This window comes from Micropterus salmoides, unplaced genomic scaffold (genome assembly GCF_014851395.1).
Source record: "Micropterus salmoides isolate LMB-PRFRI ecotype aquatic unplaced genomic scaffold, ASM1485139v1 Ms_hic_scaffold_20, whole genome shotgun sequence".
NCBI classification, from domain to species: Eukaryota; Metazoa; Chordata; class Actinopteri; order Centrarchiformes; family Centrarchidae; genus Micropterus; species Micropterus salmoides.
This window is the reverse complement of record NW_024041151.1, coordinates 25,160,407-25,184,546: the sequence shown is the minus strand read 5'-3', so window position 1 is coordinate 25,184,546 and position 24,140 is coordinate 25,160,407. Positions and strand designations below refer to the sequence as shown.

Genomic DNA, 24,140 nt, shown 5'->3' with positions numbered 1-24,140 from the left:
TCTATTTTTTTTTAAAGGGATTCTATTATTTTAATTATGCCCTTAAATCTATAAAAATACAATTTCATAAAATTAAGAATGGTGTAACAATTGTTAAAATAGTCCAAAACTCCAAGATATTGAATTTACAGTGAGTTAAGACAGAACAGCAGCAAATCTTTGCTATTTACATGATACAACTAGTGAGTAATTGGCATTTTTGCTTGATAAATGATTGTAAAAATTCATGAATTACCTTGGATTATGGAAGAAATGCTCCCACATGCTGTCGCATTTGTTGTATTTTTATTTACAGCATTTTTCGACTTAATGGCAGTCATTGGGTATCGAGAATGAAACACCTTGAGACAACCCGCACATGGTCTTTCATTTAACAATAATCAAAATAGTTGTTCATGGTTTCCTCTCAATCAACTAAATTGATTTGTTGACTAATTGTTTCAACACTAATGGACCTTGAAAATGCATTTTTGAACATTTTGTACCTAAGTAAGAATAAATAATGCATTATGTAGCCATAGTTTGTTTCTGTTCCAACTTTGTTAAACATAATGAGTGAATGAAACTGTTTACCCTGTTGCTGTTATCATACAGAATCACAAGTTGACTGTATCTTTACACCAAACCTCTCAAAAGCCAACAAAATAAATCCCGGCCTTGGAAAACTCTCTGAGTCGTGCAGTTACGCCAAACACTTGACCTACTGGCCACCTGGCCACTGCGTTCTACAGCGGACACATGGTGTTAGTCCTCAGAGAGTACACTTCATTACAAACATAGATTGGATTACGTCTTCCCAAACAGACTGACCGTGTCCAATCACTCTAGAGCGGCTTTGAATGAAGAATATTCACCTTATGTCTGGACTGGTGGGTCGGGAATGCACACACACACTCAGAGACCGGCCCTCCTGGGGACTGGTACACGGGGTTGACTGGGGGAACAGAGGGGCATAAAAAGAACCGAGGGGGGAGCGAGACAGAAAGAAATGTCTTTTAAATGACATCCCCATTGTGAGCCAGAGCAGGACGATGGCACTTTGCAAAACTGCTAACAATGAGCACAGGAGAAATCTCTTATCCTACAGGGGCCCGGCAGCATGCTCGCCATTACCATAGTCATTTAAATACAGTAATCTCATTTTCTGCCTCAGCCGAGGGGGCATGCTAAATTTCCCAGCGTGGAGGGAGGAGGGAGGGGTGTGCACGGCGTCCAGGGCATGCGGGATTAGTGACTTTTCCCAATCTGTGTGCGTGTCTCAGTTTGTGGGGTTGTTGTGGTGGCACACTGCAAAAATAAATCCATCTTACCAAAGCATTTGAGTCCTTAAAATCTAAATCCACTTTATATATATATAACTTTGGTCTTATTTTTGTAGATACGGCCATCAGTCTTTTGGATATAAGATTGTCCTCACAAAGGTAATAGCTAAGATCTGGGAATGCAGTGACACAACTAAAAAGAAGTCAGACAGGACAAGAAACACAAGCAGTGATCAGACAGGCTTTACACAAACTTGTATGCTAGCCAAACTTACATGGAAGTTGGAACATATACTATATGGAAGATGGACTGTTAGCAACATTTCAGGTGTGCTCACCTTCAGTTTTAAGTTCAAATAAAGAGGATAAACTGGCTAAAACATTGGCTTACTTACAAGTGTCTGATGTCTGACCTCTCAGGTATCTTGCCCTGTCGGACTTTGATGTAGCGACACCGCGTTCTCAGATCTCAGTAATGTGGTGACAGCAGTTTCATCATAACTGATAGAAAACATGGACACACCTAGTGAGATCCGAGTTTTTAATTTTCAATTAATGAATCATTTCGTCTTTAAAGAAAAATGCGCCCAAAAGTTCCTTGGCCTCAAGAAGACTTCTTCAAATGTCTTATTTTGTCCAACCAACAGCCCAAAACCACATGTAATATTCAATATTCAGTTTACAAGGATATAAAGCAGAGAAAAGCAGCAAATCCTTTGATCCACTTGAGAGGCTTGAACCAGAAACTGTTTGTTGCCAAATAAAGGGCCACTCCAGCGAGTCGCTATTGCACTTCCATAAAGTTGGGGGACTCACAAGAGACTTTTTTTAATATCATGGTCAAAATCAAAGAAACAGAAGTCAAAATATCCTGACTTTTAGTCCCTAATATGGGTCAAACTCCAAAAACGCCATATCCGACAACCCACAATGCAATTCAACAGTATCTAGAAAATCCTTGTCCCCCCTTAATTTTCTGACGAATGAATGATCTATTAATCCTTTCAGCACTAAAATCAAGTGTCACATGTTTTATTCTGTCTTGCTTCAAGAGAGTGACACACACTTGTTGACATGCTGTTGAAGGTTTTAATAAAACACAACTTTTAATAGGCTACTTTGTTGACAAAAATCACTTGATGAGGGTGGATTTTTTTTTAACAGTGCAAGTGTCTATGCATGAGTGTGCAGAGTGCGCGCTTCAGGAGGAGGAGGAGTGTGTGGGTGTGTGTGTGTGTGTGTGTGTGTGTGTGTGTGTGTGGGCGCAGTGGTTGGGGTTGCTGCAGCAGCTTTGGGGATATCATATCAGATCGAACAACAAAAGAGGAGCGAGGGAGAAAAAGCTGTTTCCATGTAAGCTGTTTTCATTCTTCTCTCGCTTCCGGTCCAGTGGAACAGTTGATGAAGTTTAAATGAAGCAGAATTAGGAGATCAAGCAGACACAGGGGCTGGTGTTGATGGTATCCACCAGGCCCCCTCCCCGCACCTGGGGAATCGAACTGGGGACAGCTGACCTGGATGAAATCAAGAGAAAGAGAACCGCGGAGGGGGGGGGGAGTGAAGGCGAAGGAGGAGGAGGAGGAGGGAGAGCTGAGAGAGATAAGGGGATGAAGTGTCTCCTAAATGTGATAATCTCCAATCACCTCTAAGATCAATTCTGCCAAGGCCCGGGTTAATGAGCTCACAGCCGATCAAGCGTTATGCACCGCCGCCCCCACCGCCTCCTGATTCCCCCTTTCTCTCCCTCGCAGTCGCTCTCATCATCACTGTTGTTCTTTTGATTTAATCCCTCTTACTTCAGCTGATTTGAGCAAGAGGGGAAAGAGGGATGGAGGGAAGGGAAAAGCCTATTACCCAAGCTCCTCTGCTCTCAACTATCTAAATGCTAACGATGTGAGGGGGCGAGAGAGAGGAGAGGAGGGGAGGAAAATGATGATGGGAAGAAGACACCGAGGGGAAATGGGAAAGAGAGCGCGCGCGTGTTGGCAGGAGAGGACAAGATGCAGCAGAGGGGGGCTAATCTGTTGCTGCTCGGGGTCTCCGGGAGCAGTTTGGTTATTTTGAAAGCAGGTTAGCTGAGGGGAAAGCCCGGCGTCCTGTGTGCTGACCCTCCGTCCCCGGGGTCAAAGCAACCTGATCTTGGCTCTTTACTTCCACTTGAGCAGTTTTTACACACAAGCACCAACATCTCATGCCTTGTCTGTGCTCATTTCTACTCTGCTTTCACTTTTTCCTATTGATTAAAACAGAGGGGGGGGGGGCGTCTGCCTGTTGCAAAGAATTACATGTCACGGATTTGATTCGCTTTGGCTGGTGTAGTTGGTCGGAAAAGACTGGGGTAAAAGCTGAGGGTCACCTTGAGCTGAGAGTAATGTCTGTTTCGATCTTGTTCTCGGCTGAGGGACCAGGGGTATTTTCAGATAGTTTCGTTATGAGTTTTCGCTTCTCGCTCTGCCTCCTGAACAATTGTTGTCTTAGTTAGGCTTCTTGATACAGTACCCAGAGGCCCTAAGAACAACTGAGTAAATATTTGGCAATTGCTCGAGCTGAAATGATGATTATGAGCCAAGGTTTGGCACAACCACAGGATGCAGTGTGTGCGCCACCACAATTCAAACCTACTGAGCTTTAATTGGACTACAAATTCTCCAAAGAGAGCGCACGCAATCCAGTGTTTGCCTTGTTTAATTTCGCTTTTTGTGAACTTTGCAATTACGCGGCAGTAGGTAGCGAGGCACCTGTGTGTCACAAATTTATTGCCTTGCAAGTTCACACGGCAGCGCGGCTAATTTACATGGTGACATGAGGGTGAGGAGCGCGGTGCAACGTGCCACTCTTTCAACTGTAACAATCAGTTTGATTTGTTTTCACTGCCGGGCACTCAGCATTTCAATTCATCTCGAATACACAAGAACAATGGGAGGAATTTGCTCGAAACACGCGCACACACTCGGCTCGTTCACGTCTGTCTGAGGACCGCAGTCACTTTTTCTGTGCATAACAAGTCTACCCCTCAGATTCTCCTCTTTTCAAGAATCCCATTTGATTTCATATTGGCCAATGAAACAGTGCAGGGTGAGAGGCAAGTGAACAATCAATCTTTGTAATGTGATCCACGGATTGAGCGCGGTGAGTAAATGTTTGCACAGGCAGCCATCCAAGCCTGCAGTCAAACGAATTCTGCAGAAAAGGAATCTATCCAGGCCAGGCCTCTCTCTTTATCTCTCGCCTGCCCGACAGCAGCAGGGTATCAAGCACATTATATTCCAGCGCTCTGTGCATTTTTCATATACGCTCGCCTTTTATGTTTTATGTACGCCAGCTCAGGGGAGAACAGCTGTGTGGGCGCCGCATCCTCTGTAAGTTTAGAGGGAGAGAGAGAACTCATTTCAGTGGGAGAAGTGGAGCAGAATGCCAAACGCAGCGAGCGCTGTACCTGCGAACAAACAGGAGCTGCAGACCAAGGCCTGCCTCAGCTATTACATTACCATAATACACAGAAACAACACCTCGCATGCTGTTACTGCAGTAATTTGAAAACAGATTGTCAGGATTTACACGTTCTCAGCTTATCTTCGCGGTGACCTCTGTGACCTCAATCTTCACTGTCAACTTTTGGAGTAAAATCATATGTTGGAGGCTTACTCGCAGTTGTTGCAGACTTGTTTTTTTTTAAGGATAATCTGGTATTATATATAATAATGTAAATTGATATTTTTTTGTCATGTTGCATTTAGTTTCTGTAGAACTGTGCCCAAAACAAAACAGAAAAGAAAAAAATATATAGTGTGATTTTATAATTGACCCTACTTGCTCCTTCATGTACAGTTGATAAATCCCTCAGGCGTCTTCAGTTGGAATATAATAACCTGCTTATATGGAATATAATGCGAACACAACAACAGCTCTTTGAAAGATTAGGATGCATTGTGAATTATGTGCTATCTATGCAAAATTTTAAACTAGGTTGAACAAATTATTAAAAGTAACCACTAACATTATGTCTAGTAAGATTTTAGGGTTTAATGTGTTCAAAATTCCTAGTGATGCAGTTTAAACAAATTAGAAAACAGGTTTTGGCTTTTTAGAGCATCATTCACATTATACAATCATATGAAGTTAAAAAATCACAAACTCTTTACAAAAATATTTTCAATTGAATTAACAAAGCTTCACAAAAAAATATTTATACAGAATACAAATTGAGTGCATCCCTTACATTTAACTGCTTTCAGCAAAACACTTTGATTTATTTCTATACGACTGGCTTTGTTTTTTTTTTGATAGATCAATAAAGCAAACAAAACTTAACAGTGACTATATGTTAGTTTGTTTTTGTTGGCCTCAGGCGTTTCTTTAAAAATGCATCGCCACTTGTTTTTTCTTGTTTTTCTTTGCACCTGTCTGAGTCTACAGCCTGTCAGTTAAAATATGCAGTACCTCATGTGAGCAGACTAAAATTAGCAAGTTCATATTGATGCATCATTCTTATCTGAATGGATAGAAGTGAATGAAAAAAAATGTCCAGTGATTTAGACTGTGTCACATTTCGGATGTTTTACTTCTATTAATCTTCAGACTGGTCAAAGTTGAGGCATCCTCTACAGGAACCTCAGACTCACTTCTCACAGACTGAGCTCCTCTGCTGGAGACAGAGGGTGAAGTATTTTTGTTTAGAGGGACACACTGCCACCCAGTGTTATAGGCTGTGAGGCAGGAAGAGCTGAAGTTTACTGAAGTTTGTCCATTTCCGATACCAGTCACTATAGGATCATTCTTCCTTCTTATGATGTTAATGTAGTCACGATAACCTGCGTGATGCTGAGAATTATCCACCACTGTGAGCTATTTGTAGTGAAATAAAAGACTCCTGAATAGAACATTACTTTTCTCAGAGAGCTTCACCTTGTTTCTCTCAACAGCGAATGTATGTATTTAAAAATGCATAAGCACTTTATATATTTCTCTTGTTTTTTACACCTGTCTGAGTCTACACCCTGTCAGTTAAAATATACAGTACATCATGTGAATCGAGTAAAACCAGCAAGTTCATTTTGATGCATAGTTCTTATCAGGTTAGGTAGAACTAAATGAGGTCCAACATGTAGTCTGCTATCTCTTTCGGCCAAGGCCCAGCAAAAATGAATTTAATTCTAAATCACTAACTCTGACACAGTGACCATTTAAAATGAAACAAATATTGTGTAAATCTTTAATGATCCCAGGATGACACATGTCCATGTTTTTCTTTTCCTGTGATGTAAATGTAAGGCTGCTTCTTGGCAGATGATTTTCTTGCTTTTAATTTTCTATTTAATGTAATGAACTGCTAAGAGTTCAAAAGAAACTGTGAATGCCATGGTTTGTCACTCTTGACCAACCTTCACATCCTACCAAGTAACAAGTTACACTTAGGTCAATGTCATTGTTTAGTCATTTATGCAAGAGAACAGCAAGACTGATCTGGTATTAACAACATGCAGGGAAATACTGCATCTCAGCACTGCTTTCGAACATCCATAATGACTGTTGGGGAAATGATGGAATTCAAATGTTGACTGTGGTCCACAAAGCTTTTCACAGCATCACCTGCAGAAATGATACCTGACACCAATGATCTGACACCATTTATTGTTAGAATTTGATACACATCTATATATTAATAGTGATAACCATAGTAGAAAGAAACCCAGAACAATTACTCTGTGCTGTATATAAAACAAAACATTCCCTGCTGTCAGTCGATTTCTGTTCTCCAGAACAGTTCTGTTTTCTAACTTTCCTCAGGCTCAAAACTATACAACTGATTCTGTCAACAAACTGTTTCTCTGAATCAGTTCCATTTAGTCACTGCTTACTACTGACAGATGCACAACAAGAAGGGTATATAGTGGAGCCACCTCAGTGACCCCCAGTGGTCACTTATAAAACATTTGTATACAGTCTACAGCCAACATTTTTACAGGAAAAGAATCCCAGTGTGACAACCAATTTAAAATACAGACTAATATTATGTATGCCATCTCCACTTGTTGTTTTTGGATTAGCTCTAGAGCTAGACCTGTATATGTAGTTATGAGACTTATTATTTGATTTTTTTATTGTTAAAAACAGTACTTTGAACAAAAATACCACTGATTAGTTGCTGTGTTTTGTGGTAGATTTGTGGCTTGTGTGTGTTGCCAACGGGGAGTTGCAGAGTGCCCTTTGGTGGACAAGCTATGCAACGACAACACTCGTAACATGACTGAAGCACCTATTCCGATTTATCTATTATTAGCTCATATCAGCCGATAACATCAGCATGCGATTATCAGTGAGGCTCTAATTAGCACCACAGAATTGATTATGTGTATGTGCTCAGTTGATATCCTATGAGCAAATCTGTGAACCCAAAATCTTTTCAGTTTCCTGAGCTCCTACAGACACAACAAATACATCTATTTTAAGTACATTGCCGTAAAAACATGTGCTACTTCTATCCAGATTCTTCTGTGTGAACTGAAGCACTGTGATAATTTATAATCTAGCCTACTGATCGTATTACTTTGTACCACAATACATTACACTGGCTTGTGTAAGCTCTATCTGTACATCTACATCTGTACATGTTCAAAGCTCTAAGTAGGCAGCACAGACTACTTGGCTCTAAATTGATTCTTTTGTTCACATCAATCCCCATCAGCATGAGGCTGAGCCACAAAAGGATGAAGGGATGGAGAAATGGACAGATAGAGCATGAAGAGAGAAAGTTAGGGATTGGGAGAGATAATGAGGAGAGCAAAGTACCCTGTAGGATTAGCAAAAAGGGTGGATAATAGGGAGCAAGTGTGACCGCAGCCTATCAAGTGAGAGTGAAAAATAGGGGAAGGATTGGAAATGAGCGAATCATATGCTGTAACTTATCCTCCCAGTTCACCAGAGACCAAAGACACTTTGGTTTGTAGAAGCAGGAAGGCCAAGCTCCAGGTAGCCAAAGGGAGATGAGATGGTATTTTTTCATGGTTGAGAGGGTCTTTGCTGTACATAACTGGCCACAGTGGCCACCAGTCCTCTACACTGGTCCCAGCTTGGTGCTTTGTCAATGTGCTGTGACTAATCCAGGAGGGGTCCCGCATTTTCTCTCACCCTAATTAAAAGAGGATTAGATGGGATGGAGCTCTAGGCCACTCCAACATGCATAGCCATCGTCCCTTCACTTTCCCAGGATAATCACACTAACTGGAATTGCCTGGATTTTCTGTGCAGTTCACCACCTGAACTCAGTGAATGTGTCCGTCACTGACATGGTTGGTGCTGAGACTAAAGGGGCTTACAAATATGGGCACTATAGCAATTCCCCAACTGGTGTCTACATATGGTCTTTACACCCCAAATCTGCTTCATTTCCAATGTTGTATTTCATAACTTGTGATTATAAGATTTAATTGTAACGGCTTATCTCCATACTTTTTTTTATTATCAGAATGTGTGCATGTGCTGTGGGGATATTAAGGTTAAGGTTAAACTTTATTGTACCCAAATGAAAAATTTGGCCTTGGCACAGTGCATTGTTGCTTCATAAAAATAAAAACATCACAAAAAACATTACACATCACGAAAACCATCACAATACATCAACAAGAACTTGAGAAGCATTGAGACGGTGAAGTACTTTACAAGAGGAAAACATAAAAACAGAAGAAAATGAAAGCTGTTAACAACATGGTGCCATGGATTAAAGTGCAAGTGCTAGTGTGGTTATCGAACTGAAAGGGATTTCAATTATAGAGGCCTCTGTCTGCCTATTTTTATATTTGGAGCAATAGAAAAGGAGCATAACTGAGTTTAAGTACCTTATCCTTCCTCTAACCCCACTTTTATTCTATATACAAATTATGCTTCACGCACCAATTAATAAATCAGATCTGTTTCTATATTTTTCTGTTACATAAAAAGAATGTAAACTGAAGAAAACAATACAAACTGAACCAGTCACATAACTTGAGGATTGACTGAATAAACAGAAAAATCAACAAGCAAGCATGACACTCTCAGCACATAAAACATGGAATGGTTAACCCTTTGCCTAACGTAAAGACTTGTAGGCAACTAAACAGGGACCAGCCTTGTTGGAAGCCACCAGTGTTGGGCAAGTTACTCAGAAATTGTAATATATTACTAGTTACTTATTACTCCTTTAAAGTAAGTAATATTATTACTTTACTTATTACTGGGTGATAAAAGTAACTAGTTACGTTACTCATTATGTTACTTTCCAGTGTTTCCCACAGAATGACGGGGAGGGGTTTGCACAGGTTTGTGCAGCGGTGTTCACGTGAGAGAGAGAGAGAAACAGTGAGCAAAGAGGTGCTGCATGAATATATGCTCTTCAATACAGCTCCTTAATCAAATATGATTTTAAACACACCTAGTAAAAAATTGAAAATCAATACAGTGTTGATAATTATCCAAATTATAGGCTAATTATGGGAAACACTACTTTCACTACCACCCCCTTCACCCTCAAAGTTGTCTCTCCCGACTTTATAGCTAATATCATATCCATAACAGCAGCAAGGAGTATGGTATAGAGTATATAGCCTAGGCCTAACGTTTCTTAACACCACCAGCTGAAATGTAGAAATGTTGACGGTTGAAAGCTTTTCGCTGGTTTACACTTGACGACAATGTTCTTTGCATCCGACTGTGACACAATAATGGCAGTAGCTACTTACAGCGGTGGAAAGAACGCCTCTCTCCCTTGTTCTACATTCTTCCTTTAGTTTTTGGCTATCAGCGGACATGAACAACAAAGTCTGGTGCCTTTGAGCTGCCGCACAGTGGATTCAAGTCAAGGATGGTGCGTTCAGTAATAACTAGTAATAATATTAGTGTTTTAGGAAAGTATTAAGTTACACTACTTAGTTACTTTACAATAACACGTTACTGCCTATCACTGGAAGCCACAAACAGCCTTCGAAGCCACTGGTCCCTATAGCTGGATTCTCATCCAGATGTTAGCGTCTTCATCTCTAACTGGGATTTTTTCATCTATGATTTGATAAATTAAAAGGAACTGTAAGGGGGGGGGAAGCATTTTGTTAAAGGTTCGCAAAATTGCGAAATATATCCAAACTCACTGTGGTGTTATTTTTTTCATCAACACTGAAATTACAAAATAAACAAGATAAATGAGACAAACAATAATTGAAATCTATATTTCAGATTGATGACAGCAACACATCAGTCAACATTTGCGCCACTACCTCCAAGAAATGTCCTGCCCACAGTCATTCCCCTGACTACAGTGTTCATAATTAAGGGAGTCAGGAAGTTCTCTAAGCTCCATTTTATCTGTAGCCCTGGACATGTTGGCACCTCCTAACATAAAACAAACCTAACCTGAAGGCCAATGAGGCATCTCACGTCAACAACATGCCAAGCACAACTTTCTTCACCCATTAAAGTTCTTCCACTTGGACAGAAAGGTAGTTAAAATGGTAATTAATGGGATATGCTTTCAGCTGTTAATTAATCCTGCCCTGTGTGGCCTACAAATAGCTAACTGAGATGAGCTAGATTAAAGTGCTGGCTACTTTAGATGCCAGCTGCCACAGAAAAGACAGCTTTATTCCCATGGCACGGTTGGTATCTTCATCTTTCAGATTCAGCTTTCATACACATTTGTGAATTGAGTTTTTCAGATCTCTTTATCCACGTAGCGAGTATAAAGAAATAGCCTACAAGATCTACATGGTCACCTTAAATATCTAGAAGTAGCCTACATTTATATAGCTGTTGTTCTTTGTTTGATGAATTGTGATGCTGAGGAAATATAGCCTACAATCTAGAAAAACGTACGGGCACCAGGATAGTTAAAGTTGTGCCTCTTTGGGTTAAAATGAACTGTTTGTAAAGCTGGTGTATGTTTTGAAGGCTGAGCCGCGCCCACATCAACATGTCTGCAAACGGACTCCCTTCTGCGTCATAGCACCTACAAGTCAAGATTTAGGGAACATCTCTCCCGCATCAGCAGCCAGCTTGCAGCGACCCTATCACTCCAGTAGACACGGTGCGACAACTGCTTGCGGTCACTATTAGATATTGTATTTGGCCTCCACTATGGATACCGACAACGAAGAAGTTACAATGAAAGAATCCAAAAGACGACAACGCCAGTCGGGTAAGATTGACCCTCGCTACCTTCATAAGTGTGCTATTTCGGGCAGCTTGGACACAGCTAACGTTAACGTTAGCTGTGTCTATTTAACGGTAGCAAAGCGAAACTAAACACTAATGCCAAGTTATTTTACTTTTCTATTAACGGTGCACAGTTCAGAAATGTGTGTTTACCTGGTGTGAATATATCAAACGTAGCGTTAGCAGTAGCCGTTATTTAGCTCACGACAGTCGGGTAACGTTAACGCAACCTAAAGCTAACGTTAATTGGCACAACAAGCCAATGTTATTAACGTTAAGCGTTAGATAACGTAAGTTAACGGTAACGTTTCGGTCTTGACAGTGAATGTAACAACGTGAAACAAACCATACAACAGAATAAACGCTGGCTGTGTAATTAACTTAAGACACAATCGGTTGTGCAGATGTGGGTTTTCTTTGAGACTGTGTTTATTGATAAACCGTAGACAGCTGGGCGATATTGATACCCACTGTAGGCGGTAGCTAATTTCATAGCTGACATCCTGAAGTAACAGGTTAAAATGTTTTGAAGTAATGTGTTTAGGAATTGAACGCTGACCTAGCTAGCGGGTTGGTTTTGTCCTTAATCCCTGGGTGGGGTCAGTTTGTGAAGCCCGGGGGAAATCACAGTATTGATTATGTCAGTGATGCAGGGATGTAATGTTGCATCAGGAACCCTATAACAACCCCGGCCAATTACTGATATTATGGCTACTTCTTACCAGTACTTTAAATTACTTAATAAATTAACTATATACACCATGAGTCTGTTAGTTACTGACCCAATGACTATAATGACTTTAACTGTGAGTCGTTCAATGGCGTTTTGACCTCTAACTTTGTCTGTAGGTTCAAGCAGACATGGTTTACATGATATTGAAGGTACGGATCTCATTGAATGGTTGCATGTCATTATCAGATTTTAACTGAGGTAAATGCTGTTGGTGGGGCCGATGATGACATAACAAATTCCTAACAGCAGCAGTGGTGTGTATGTGGGTGGAGGTGACATTAAACCTTCCTGACTAACTATACACATTTACAAAAAGTGGTTCAGAGATGGATGAAAGCTGCTCTGAGTCGCAGCTGAAAGAATTGTGCTGTTTGCATAAGTATATTATATATAAATACATTCCCAATAAATGTATTTCAGTGCATGCATTTATCTTCTTTCCCCCAGCTTTGGAGAATGCAGACTCTGACATTGGCTTGTGTGGCTGGCTGCTGGTCGGTCTCTCCATTCTTCTCATGCTGGTTACTCTGCCCATCTCCATATGGATGTGCATTAAGGTCAGCTGCTGGTCAAATCCAGTGTTTATTTTCCACTTTACAAGCAAAGCAGGCTGGTGCAGTAGAGTAAGAGACTGAGGAAGGCCTACTGTGTTTATTAAGTGATTTGAAAATGCTATGGTTTGTACTGGAGACTCCCCTGTATTATATGTATTTATTTATCAGCCTTTATTAGCTGGTGAACCATTGTTTTTCAATGACTATATTAAAAAGTATCCTCAGAGAGCAGGTTAATTGCTCAGTGCTTTCAGAAAATGAAAATACTCATATGCATGTCATTTATGTGGTTTGTCCCTGTACACAGATTGTGAAGGAGTACGAGCGAGCCATTATCTTTCGCCTAGGGCGTATTTTGCGAGGAGGAGCCAAAGGTCCAGGTAAGAAAATGTTTTATACACCAGCATATATTTTTTACTTCATCCAAGTGCTCAGGTCTTTTATTAAATTGTCTTTCAAACATTGTTCCAGTGTCCCCCTGGATTATTTTAGTCATCTTTATCACTTTCATCTCTTTGTTTTAGGGCTGAAGATTAATCGTTTTCATTTCAAAATTGCAATTTAAAAGAAAGTGATTAGCTAATTTTGAAGACAGCGATTAAAATGTAGCTTAATTATCCAGCGCATCTGACCCGTTTTAAACAGTCATGCAGTTACAAATTCATGGCGTTGTCATCCTTGTGTGACAGACCTGCTCGCCAATCACAAGCACCATGCGCCTCTTGTTATGGTCCTAACGTTACTCACCAATCAGAGCGGGTACAGGTCGTGTACGTTTTACAACAAACGAAACTGGAGGAAAACGTGGGATAAAGGCGCCATCCATAGACTGTAGAGAGCTTAAGTCACTCACTCACGCTTCCAGCTCATAGGACCTTATTTTGGAAAAATTATGTATGGTAGTCAATGGCGAGAGACAACTTATCTTTTTATCCCGTTAGAATTGAACCCTGCATTACACATATGATGTTGGTCAATTTAAAATAGAATTTTGCAAGTAAAGAAAGCCACATTTTATTGTAAAACAGTAAAGTTACATCTCGTTTTGTGTGAAATCGCTCAATGAACTACATCTCTCGTCTTGCACAATAACACCAACATGTTAGCGCGGTAAAGCTAGCTAACGTTCATTGCTTTCTTGCTACTAGCTAGATGTAGCTATGTTGCCTGCAGAAATATATCTCACCTGATGTGTTTAATCCAACGACTCCTGGCTCTTTTATCACAACATCCTCTCATGTAAGTGTTTTGATGTTAGCTTCAGTAACGTTAGCTTCAGTCATTGACAGAGAAAGTTACCTTTAACCTGTCTGATTTTGCTGACTTGTTCAGATTCTGTTGATTTGTTCAGTTGTCCTTGATTTTGTGCTTCTGCCATGGTTAAGTAGGCTACATAGTTAAATTGTTTATTTTTTTTGTCTGGTTTAACGGTGTTTATTGTTGATACACGATCGGGAGTCTGCACAGGGTGTTTTATTTTGAAAATCAACCGGATTCTCTATGCTGTTCTGTGTTGGACTTCCTACCTGGTTCATCTGCTCTGTGGTGCTTGACGCGGCTTCTGTCAAAAATAGACTTGCAGTGAATATTGAACTTTAGGATTTGATTAGCAAATTTTTTAAAGATTTTTTCAATTTACATGAAAGAGTGACCCTTAAAATACAACCATGCTAGCGGGTCTGGGAGGCTGTACTTGGGCTCAACGAGCCTTTACACTAAATGCTAACATAAGCATGCTACCATGCTCACAATGACAATGCTAATGTGGTGTATAACATATATGCATTTGACCATTACAGTTTAAAATAACACTCTAGCAGCTGGAGAGAGGCTCAGTGAACTCTTAAGGGGGAGTAATGATTGATGGGTGTGTAAAGAGTGAACCCTCCTATGGAATTTGACCTCTGACCCAGTGTTAGGGGGAGTAGAGAGTAGTGTGTATGAAGGGACTGAACCCTTCTATAGTGTCTAACAGATGTTTTCACTTCATCCTACAGCACTGTGCCCTTATATGGTATTTAGCAGATACCTAAACATGTCCTATATAAGCTGTGTTTGATGTACAGAGAGACAGAGTGGTTATCGGGCTTGGTCACTCTCCAAGCTGCTGCAGAGCTTGTAATTGATGCTGAACTCCTTGATGTAATAAACCTTTATGTTCAAGAACAGTGTCAAGCGGATTTCTTCTCAACACATCATCGCAGCATTATTGTTCGGACACCACACTAACATGCTGATGTTTAGCACTTGTGATGATGGCACTAGAGAAACACGGGATCACCCGAGTGATAACAATTCTGAGGGTGACACGAATGTCTATGCTCAATTTCATGGCAGTCCATCCAATAGTAGATTAGACATTTCACTCAAAACCAGAAATGTCAACCTCACGGTGGCGCTAGTGGAAAAAGCAGGAGATCGCCAGAGTCTCTAGGATTCAACCTGGGTACCATGTTAGTAGTTGTTGATATATTTCAGTCTGGACCAAAGTGTTAAGTAGTAAACAGTCCAACATTGCTATTGCGAGAGCCTTGCTGCTAGTTATGGGAAAAAATTCTTAATGGAAGAAACAATTGGAAGGATCACGCAAGGGGGGGGGCTTCCTGTATTTCCTACCCATTCCCTTCCTTTCTGCTGGTGGGCAGGATGACAAAAGGGAAGTCAGTGTAACAAATTTAAAAATGGGAAAAATATCTAGGCCTAATAATAATAACAACAACAAGAGGATGTCCCACCTCAAAGTTCAACCAAGAGGCAGGTTTGAGACCCTGTTTAGCTATACGTCTGGTAGTCCTTTTCTATGTGTGTCTGAATGCCTTAATCATTTTATTCTCAGTGATGCGACTTCTGTTTTGAAAGGCAGTGTGTGTGTGTGTGTGTGTGTGTGTGTGTGTGTGTGTGTGTGTGTGTGTGTATGTAAAAAAAAAAATAATAATAATAATAAATGAATAAAATACAGCCTCCCATGAGTAATAATTTGCATACATCTCATAACTCACTGGCTCTTTATCTTTTGATTTCTTGTTTTATGGGATCTAAAAACCAGGCAGTGTCCTCTCAAAATACTGAAATGTGACTCCTCAGAGTGCCAGGGGACCCTGTTTATGACAGAGTGGGGGTAATAATAGCTCATTGCCGGCAAACATCACATTCCTGAGTAGCTGGTGGAGCCAATGCCAAAGTTGAATTCAGCATTTGGGTTTTCCATAATGGCCCTTAAACTCACACTCATAATCTTACTCCCTCCCTATCTACAACAACTGTTATACGATAGTGACTTAGAACATTTCCCTGTATGTTTAGTTTGAAACAGGCTCATGGGGATAGTTTGTTATGATTTGAAAAAAGTTTGTGTTTATGGAACAGTGTGCATCTGTAGACACTGCTCTTCTGCCATGAGCTGTTTGAGATGAACAACCTTTTTTAGTTTTTCAGTTCATTTTCCACTGCATCATAAGATAGTTTACAGAGTCTGTATGAAAGCAACTGAGTCCTCTTTACTTCGTCTGAAAAGAGTTATACTTGTTGAGAATGCGGGAAATGTCCTGATGGAAACAGTGCAAGGAGACTGCTGTTCTTTTAATTTCCCCCTCCTGAACAGATGGCTGTTGTCTCACCATTTAAACACAAAATATCCTGACAGGAAATGCAGCCCACTGTAACTGGTGTTGCATTAATGTTTGCTAAATGATTGCACACCTAGCACATGTCTGTTTCACTCAAGCACATGCCTAGTATTGTTTAATACACTAATTCAATCATTGTGACTTGAAATGGGCTTATGAAAGCTGCAAATATTCACAGCTTTGCCTTGCTGTCAGCACAGCTGCAGTCTTATACAGAGAGCTTGACTTGGCCTCCTGCCTGAATTCTATTCATCCCGGTGTTTTCAAACATTTGTGAAGAAGCTTCCTCATAATTGTGTTTACCGCGGCTTTAGTCTTTGTTAAAACTATTTGCATTTGTGTGATTCCACAGGGCTGTTCTTCATCTTGCCGTGCACTGACAGCTTTATTAATGTGGACATGCGCACCATCACCTTTGACATCCCACCGCAAGAGGTATGACATGCACACTTTCAATTACATTAAACAAATACTTTGCCACATTCACAAAAAAACAAAGGACATCAAATAATTGTGCAAAGTCTTGGTACAGCCCACCAGTAAATGCACTACTTGGCAAACAAAACAATAAAAATCCTTTTGATTGTTTTCATAGAACATTTTCCCCTTAACATCACTTAACAATTGCTTGTGTTCAATCACTTTCCTGACCACCAGGTTTTGACCAAAGACTCCGTGACAGTCAGTGTTGATGGTGTGGTGTACTACCGGGTCCAGAATGCCACTCTGGCTGTGGCTAACATCACTAACGCAGATGCTGCCACCCGGCTGTTGGCCCAGACCACCCTGAGGAACGTCCTGGGTACCAAGAACCTGTCAGAGATCCTGTCCGACCGTGAAGAAATTGCACACAGTATGCAGGTAAATTATCAGGCATTGTGATTCAAAAACAACATGCTCGCACTAATATACTTTTTTTGTATTACCAGTTTGCACATAGTAGGGCTTCAGATTTGTTCAAAATTCACACCTTTGTTCAAACATGGGAAAAACTGAAAAATTCAAACTGTTCTGTGGTCTATAATCGCCACAGAGCGTTTGAAGTAGTTTGCCATGCAGTCTAGCAGGGGCTAAGGTAATAAATAAAAGGAAGGAGGACACCAGCTAGCAAAGCCACGCTGATCGGATAATCACAACACCAACGCGTATTAATGCATATAAGTATTCTCTAGCAAAATTACCAGCAAAGATGAGGCTGTTTGTTGACTTGTTTGTAAAAAGCAGTTGCCTTACTCTAGAACAACAACAAATCTGAGAACCCAAGTGAGGCAGCAGACATGCCAGAAACGAGTGGAGCTGCATGCTAGGAAGAGCTTAGTTCAAATCTTTATTGTATCACATGAGGAAATGCAGCAGGGCAGCATAAATCACAAACATGAATGCTAAATGGTACACAGTAACAACACACTAAGACAATTGAAGACATTAAAAGTGCTGTACTATGTGCGCAAATCAAAATAAAATAAAGGATGTATGGATGAGGATGTTTCTCATTTTTGGAAACTTGCATCTCGGACCCGCGGAGGAGAGGATGGTTTGGATTAGATATGACGGATTAAGCTTTGCGTGTGATTTGAGTGCTATAAATGTTAGACAGAGGCAGTGGCTTCTCACCAGTGATTTTACTTACAAATCAGTGAGACAGTAAGGACTGATTTGGTGATGGAACTGTAAACCCATTGGGGGTCTGTCACATTTAACCTCCCTTCTTGCTCATTGCCTCAGTGTTCACATCAAAGCTCAATTTTAGTATAAGCAGTATAAGTCCCGAGGTACATGAAACTCGCTACAATTTCTACTTCTTTTCTTTTAACAAAGGCCTGGGAAGGTGGAGGTGATGTTTTGGAAATGTCTCAGGAAGTGATCATCACACCACTGTGCAAAACCACTGACCACAGACCCCTGTGATGAGTCATTTCCATGATGCAGACTGACAACAACAGTGTCATCTGCAAATGTAAGAATGTCCTTGTACTGACTTAAGTAAGTCCACAATCCATTTGTCAATATTGAAATCAAGATTAAAAACATAGCGTAGCAGTTTATCCGCCAAAATGTGAGGCTTAATTGCATTAGACAAGCTTGTCTGAAGAAAAATTACTAAATTAAAGTCTCAGTGGACATTTGTGAGGATAGCTGTGTTGTAAACATTGCAAAATGGAATTCATTATTAAATTAAAGCTGCACTGATGAATACTTTTACATAATAATAGATCAAATAACTGTAATGTCAAAGGTGTCTTTCATGGTGACAAACCCGCAGAAAATAACTCTCAATCCCCCTCAACTGTTTAGCTAATTGTTTTACTTCTCTGGCCTGCAAACTCTGCTCTCATTAACCTAGTTTCAGGCAGAAAGTTGTAAAAAACAAACAAAACCCGCTGTATGCTAAAAGCGGTTAGGTGGTGAACAAAGTGAACCTTGTCAGAGAGCTTTAGAGCTAAAGGGAGCACATAAACGCATTACCCATTAGGGGTATGTCACATTTAACCTCCCTTCTTGCCTATTGCCTCAGTGTTCACATTAAAGCTCAATTTTTTTATCAGTACAAGTCTCAAGGTACATGTAGCTCATCTACACCCCAAACTAATCTGTCTTGCTAACATTACATTTTCATGATGCTGTGAGGCCAATCCTCCAGCTCTGCGCCATTGTCAATATGCAAACGTCCTGTGATTGTTATAAAAGAATATATAGTAAACATGCTGTTCTCGAGAGTGAAACTGAAAGGCTGGACTCCTGCAATAAAGCACACTAAGGCAGGCATTACGCAGAAAACATATAATGTAGTTTATAAAAATAAATTTAATGCAATAATATGAGACTCCAGTAACATAGTCTGACTCGTAGAGAAAACAGAATGGAGGATTACACTGCCACCTTGCTTGCTTAGAACCAGGTTTGGCTGTCCTCGGTGTCACAGTTAAACTAACAAACTGTAAACTAAGGAAAGCTTAAGAATCCTGTGTTCTGTGTAGAGCACAGCTTGTTAGTTTGCCTTTCAGTTCAATTATTTATTTATTCATTAAATTTTTACTTCCAGTTTATGCTGAGCTTCTATAAATAATAAAATATTTATTTGTGACTCACACACAGTCAGAAGGTTTGTCAGCGATCAGTCGGTAGTTCATTAATGTCAGATGTACTGTATGTGCTCACTGTGCAATTTACATTGTCTTCGCACGGATACGGATAAAGCTGGAGACACCGGCTCGGTGTGTGGTTGAATACGTGTAATCATAAGTGATCTCTCTCTGGTTCAGTTGTCAGACTGCTATAATATTAGTATAATGTAGTGATTGCTTAAATGGCCTGTGTACCAGCAGTGATACCTTTGCTGCTGTGTTAAGAGCCTTGATCAAATCAGTGTTCAACAGTTGTTGACAGCATACACATAAACACAGAGACCTTTTTATTGACAAATTCAACAAGCATGCAGCACAGAGCATAGCCTCGGACTTTAAATTTTTGTTTTCACAGTAGGAAGCTTTGTCTGATTTGATTAAGTACAGCGAGAACAAAGCTCCTCTCTCCAACATTGCCACTGTACTAAGTAGAGACCAATCTGTTTGTATGGCTACAAAGCTCCTAATGTGTCACTGTTGATGTGGAAATATCTTTCATGAAATACTTGATGAATAAAAGTGAAAATAAGCTGTGTGATGTGCTTCTTGCTCATCATTTAGTGCTCGTTATCCACAACATTATAATCGTAGGTGTCAAATGCATGCAGTACTATGATGCTGGGAGTGGTTGCAGTTTTGCCACAGTGTCATGTCATTTTAGGATTGTGTGTTTAGTGTGAGTATGCTTTACATGCAGCTTCCATCATATATTTGATTAACTTTTTTTATTTAATTTATTATATTTTTATTTTACCGTTCACACCAACTGCGCTCTAAAAGTAATTTCTTTCCAGCAGAGAGAAACATGCACCCAGGTTGCGCTCCATCTGCTGGACGATTTTTGGAAAATGCAACAATTTGTCTTTGATTTGTCTATTTAAATCTTGGTGAAAAAATATGTGCTGACAAATATGAATTTGCTTTTATCACCAAAAAAAACCTAAAATGTTGCAGTGATTGACATGTTGGCAGTTTCTGTCAAATGCTGTCAAAATAAGAGATTTCAGTAGAGGCCCCGGGAACTTTGGAAAACACGTTGCGCAATGTTGAACACTCGTCTCTCTGTCTTCTCAGTCCACTCTGGACGTCGCCACAGATGACTGGGGGATCAAGGTGGAGCGGGTTGAGATCAAAGACGTCAAGCTGCCCCTTCAGCTCCAGAGAGCCATGGCTGCTGAGGCTGAGGCCAGCCGCGAGGCCAGAGCCAAGGTAAGGTGGTTCTGCCTAGTAGGAGATCCTCTCTCACCTCACAATGTTCCTATAACTTTTCAGCTCCACGTTCAGACACCCCTCACTCCCTGCCTTGTTCATTCACTTCTCTCTCCTCCTGTGCTTTCTTCACAAGGTGATCGCAGCTGAGGGAGAGATGAACGCGTCGCGGGCCCTGAAGGAGGCCTCCCTGGTGATTGCAGAGTCTCCGTCAGCCCTGCAGCTGCGTTACCTTCAGACCCTCAACACCATCGCCGCCGAGAAGAACTCCACCATCATTTTCCCGCTGCCGCTGGAGATGATGCAGGGGTTCATCAAACGCTGAGGGGAGGGGGGAGTCTCAAAACACATAGTCCACACAACCTGCATCACTTACACTCACACACATTCATAATCATAAAAAAAGAAAACTCCAACACAAACTAACTAATCATTTTCTATCAACTGGATTTTTGGTTACTTCATTCCAAATTGCCGTTTGGTTGTAAAAATATTCTTTAAGATTAACCAGACCGCTTAAGTAGACACACGGTTGCGTTGCTGTCTTTTTGGCCGAACAGCCAATCAGAACAGCTCTCTGTCATCTGCTGCCTATACAGCATGCTCAGTCAGTGAAACAGCTGTAGAGGAGGGTCAGCTAGAGCCCAAAGCAAAAACTGCAGCAGGCAGCTTGGTGTGTCCGCCAAGAACTGACCACTGACTGAATTCATTTTGTTAAAGTGAGAACAGCTACAGTGCAGCAGGTGGTTTAGCTTTAATCCTGCAGTTTCATTTATTTACATTTCTATATGCTACAAATGTAGACAGCAGGCAGGGTTCTCCGACTGTCAAAAAGAATAGAAGTAGAAGCCAAAACCACGTCATCTGTTTTACAGACATTTTAAAGGACAGTGCCTGCTGGATATGTGGCCTTACAGTTTTGCGCGCGCACACACACACACACACACACACACACACACACACACACACACACACACACACAGATAAATAAATAAATACTTATTGGCTATCTAATATCTCCTAATATTGTGGTGCTATTTGAACCACTGCCAGCATCATAGTGCTGCGATCAAGTTGTACCTAAAATTATGATAACTTTAGACGTTAGCTGTGCCATTGCATGTTTTCACAGAATTTTTGGTCAGAACTCATTCCAACCTCAGCATTAAACTTAAATTGTAAACTTGATGGTTCATACACCACGACATACAGTATATGTTCTACTGTACTTAACCTGCTCCACTCTGGTTCTTCACCTTCATCGGAAGAGAGAAAGAAAGAAACGCAAGCAATTTACTGAAATTGCCGTATATTTTAGTGGTGGGAGTCTCTAGGCACTGATTCAATTCCGATGGATTGGAGAGCTACAAATCCATGATTAAATGGTTATCAATGCATCTTGATGCATCAAAATATTTGATTTCTAAACTTGATTTATTTTTTGCTCATGTGTGACTACTTGCTACTTTTAAAGATTAGGTATTATGCAAATTTTCAGGTTCAAAATCTTATTTAGGGGTTGTACCAGAACAGGACCAATAAAATACTACTACAGGGCTACTTCCTGTCGGCACCAGCGTCTACTGCTCATGATCGCGCAGCATAACCATGGTTTAATGACCTAGAGCAACGGCAGAAATACCGTAATTCTGGTAGCACCACCAAAAAGTCAGCCCACCTGTCAAAACACCAATGCAGTGTCACTCATGGCCAAATAGTTATTAATTATTATTAACATTCAACAGGTGGCCACAATAATATTTCTGCGGATGACTTGACTTTTCTACATTGAGACAAAATTCAAGAGCGAATTGCGATGCATCTAAAACTCAAATTGCTTCAACCCCGACGCCTAGTTAATATGGTGTATAAACATACTGACGATGAGTCCATGCAAAAGCTGCAATGATTGATTTGGTTTGCTTTATCACAATACTGAGCCAGCACGAGAGGTAGGCAGCAATCCTAAAAGAGCCCCTTCAGAGAGTAGGGATTGGCCAGAGTGACATACAAGTAATAATACATAAACACACACACACTTTACTTTCTGTTAAACAAACACCTTTTCTCCGGTTGCCAATACTTTTGTCTAAACTAAAACTTGTTAGACTGAAACGCTGGATGTTACTTCTACATGTTTACAGTACGCTTTCTATTCATACACAGTACATGTTGTATTTACAAGGGTAGACAAAATATTAGGAGCACCTCAGATTACCATAGCGTGGACCCTCTGACAAACAAAGTGAACATTATCAGCTACACAGGTCGTTTGGTGGGTGGTGATGGCGCAATAGATAAGACTATGCCTTTGGTGTGAGAGACCTGGTTCAATCCACCAATGTGTCCCTGAGCAAGACAGTTAACCCCTAGTTGCTCCAGAGGCGTGCGACCTCTGACATGTATAGCAATTTTAAGTTGCTTTGGATAAAAGCATCAGCTAAATGAGTAAATGTATTGTGTATCTTGTACGGCTGTTGGTTGCATTTTGTCCACCCTCCGGCTGGCTTCACTGCTTAGGAGAAACCGGGACTGTTAGAAAGAACCTTATCGCAAATCTTTTCAGCCAAAAGCCTTAACTTACTGCCATCAGTTCATTTAATATCACATTTCTATGCACTTCCCAATGAAAAAAAAACTAAAGATTTTATTTACCTATTTTTTTTAAACAACAGTATTTTATCACACAGACTCTTTCTGGGTGTAAACGAACAAGCCAAATAATTACAACTCTTTGTATCTATCTTACAACTGACATGTAGTTCTATATATTTTTCTCCTTTTGACATATGAAGGACATGTAAGTGTTGATAAATATACATTACAGTATCTGGTGAATGTCTGACTTAGCAGTGTTACTGTTTGTGTTTATATACACACACATTCTGTATATATAATCATAGTCCTGTAAAGTTTAAAGTATTGCTGTGGCTTTTCTTTTGTTATTGAGTTCAAAGGCTACTACATCTGTTTATTTCATTTATTGCTGTTGACCCATGGTGAGTAAACTTGACTTTAACAGATACTTTGTTATAGAAGAAAGGAGAGGCTTTCACATATGTACACCCACAGCACAACAACATTATGCTGATGAGCCCCGAGCAGCTACTCTGTGAGGTTTTCACCAGTAATTTGTGGTTGTTGTGTATAGTCAACTTTCACAGGCAGTATTTGTGTTCAGAGAACATACTTTGTCAAGCTCACTTCTCTTATCATTTTGCTTTCACGCAAAGGACAAACCATGCTCATTAAACTGAAGTAATAATTTCTGATTCTGTCTTGTAAAACTCATTGTCATATTATTTTTATATTACATTTTATTCAGAATTTTAGTTTTTGCAGCAATATTTTTTATACAGTTTGCTAATGTTTGATATGGGTTTATCTTGAATATAATAGCCTACGTATGAGGACTTTAAATAAAGACGCTATCAAAAAGCATTTGTCTT

The 24,140-nt window shown here is 40.3% G+C and overlaps 1 protein-coding gene across 2 annotated transcripts; it reads left to right on the top strand.

The window, feature by feature from the left end:
* The first annotated feature begins 11,239 nt into the window (after positions 1-11,239).
* stom (stomatin) lies at positions 11,240-24,132 on the top strand. 2 transcript variants are annotated; one of them, XM_038733053.1, is made up of 8 exons: positions 11,240-11,427; positions 12,294-12,326; positions 12,625-12,734; positions 13,039-13,111; positions 16,710-16,792; positions 17,015-17,218; positions 20,557-20,691; positions 20,828-24,132. In XM_038733053.1, the coding sequence occupies exons 1-8, from the start codon at positions 11,367-11,369 to the stop codon at positions 21,014-21,016; spliced, it is 888 nt and encodes a 295-aa protein (XP_038588981.1). In that variant the 5' UTR covers positions 11,240-11,366; the 3' UTR covers positions 21,017-24,132. The 2 variants fall into 2 exon arrangements, with proteins under 2 accessions (XP_038588981.1, XP_038588982.1); XM_038733054.1 differs by lacking the exon at positions 12,294-12,326 and having other exon boundaries at positions 11,242-11,427.
* Positions 24,133-24,140: the final 8 nt, after the last annotated feature.

What these genes read in the sequence shown, in the direction of transcription:
- stom (XM_038733053.1), top strand. Translation starts at nt 11,367, where the DNA reads ATGGATACCGACAACGAAGAAGTTACAATGAAAGAATCCAAAAGACGA. An exon ending in TGGTTTACATGATATTGAAG is followed by an intron (nt 12,327 to 12,624) that starts GTACGGATCTCA and finishes TCTTTCCCCCAG; the next exon opens with CTTTGGAGAATGCAGACTCT. An exon ending in AAATTGCACACAGTATGCAG is followed by an intron (nt 17,219 to 20,556) that starts GTAAATTATCAG and finishes CTGTCTTCTCAG; the next exon opens with TCCACTCTGGACGTCGCCAC.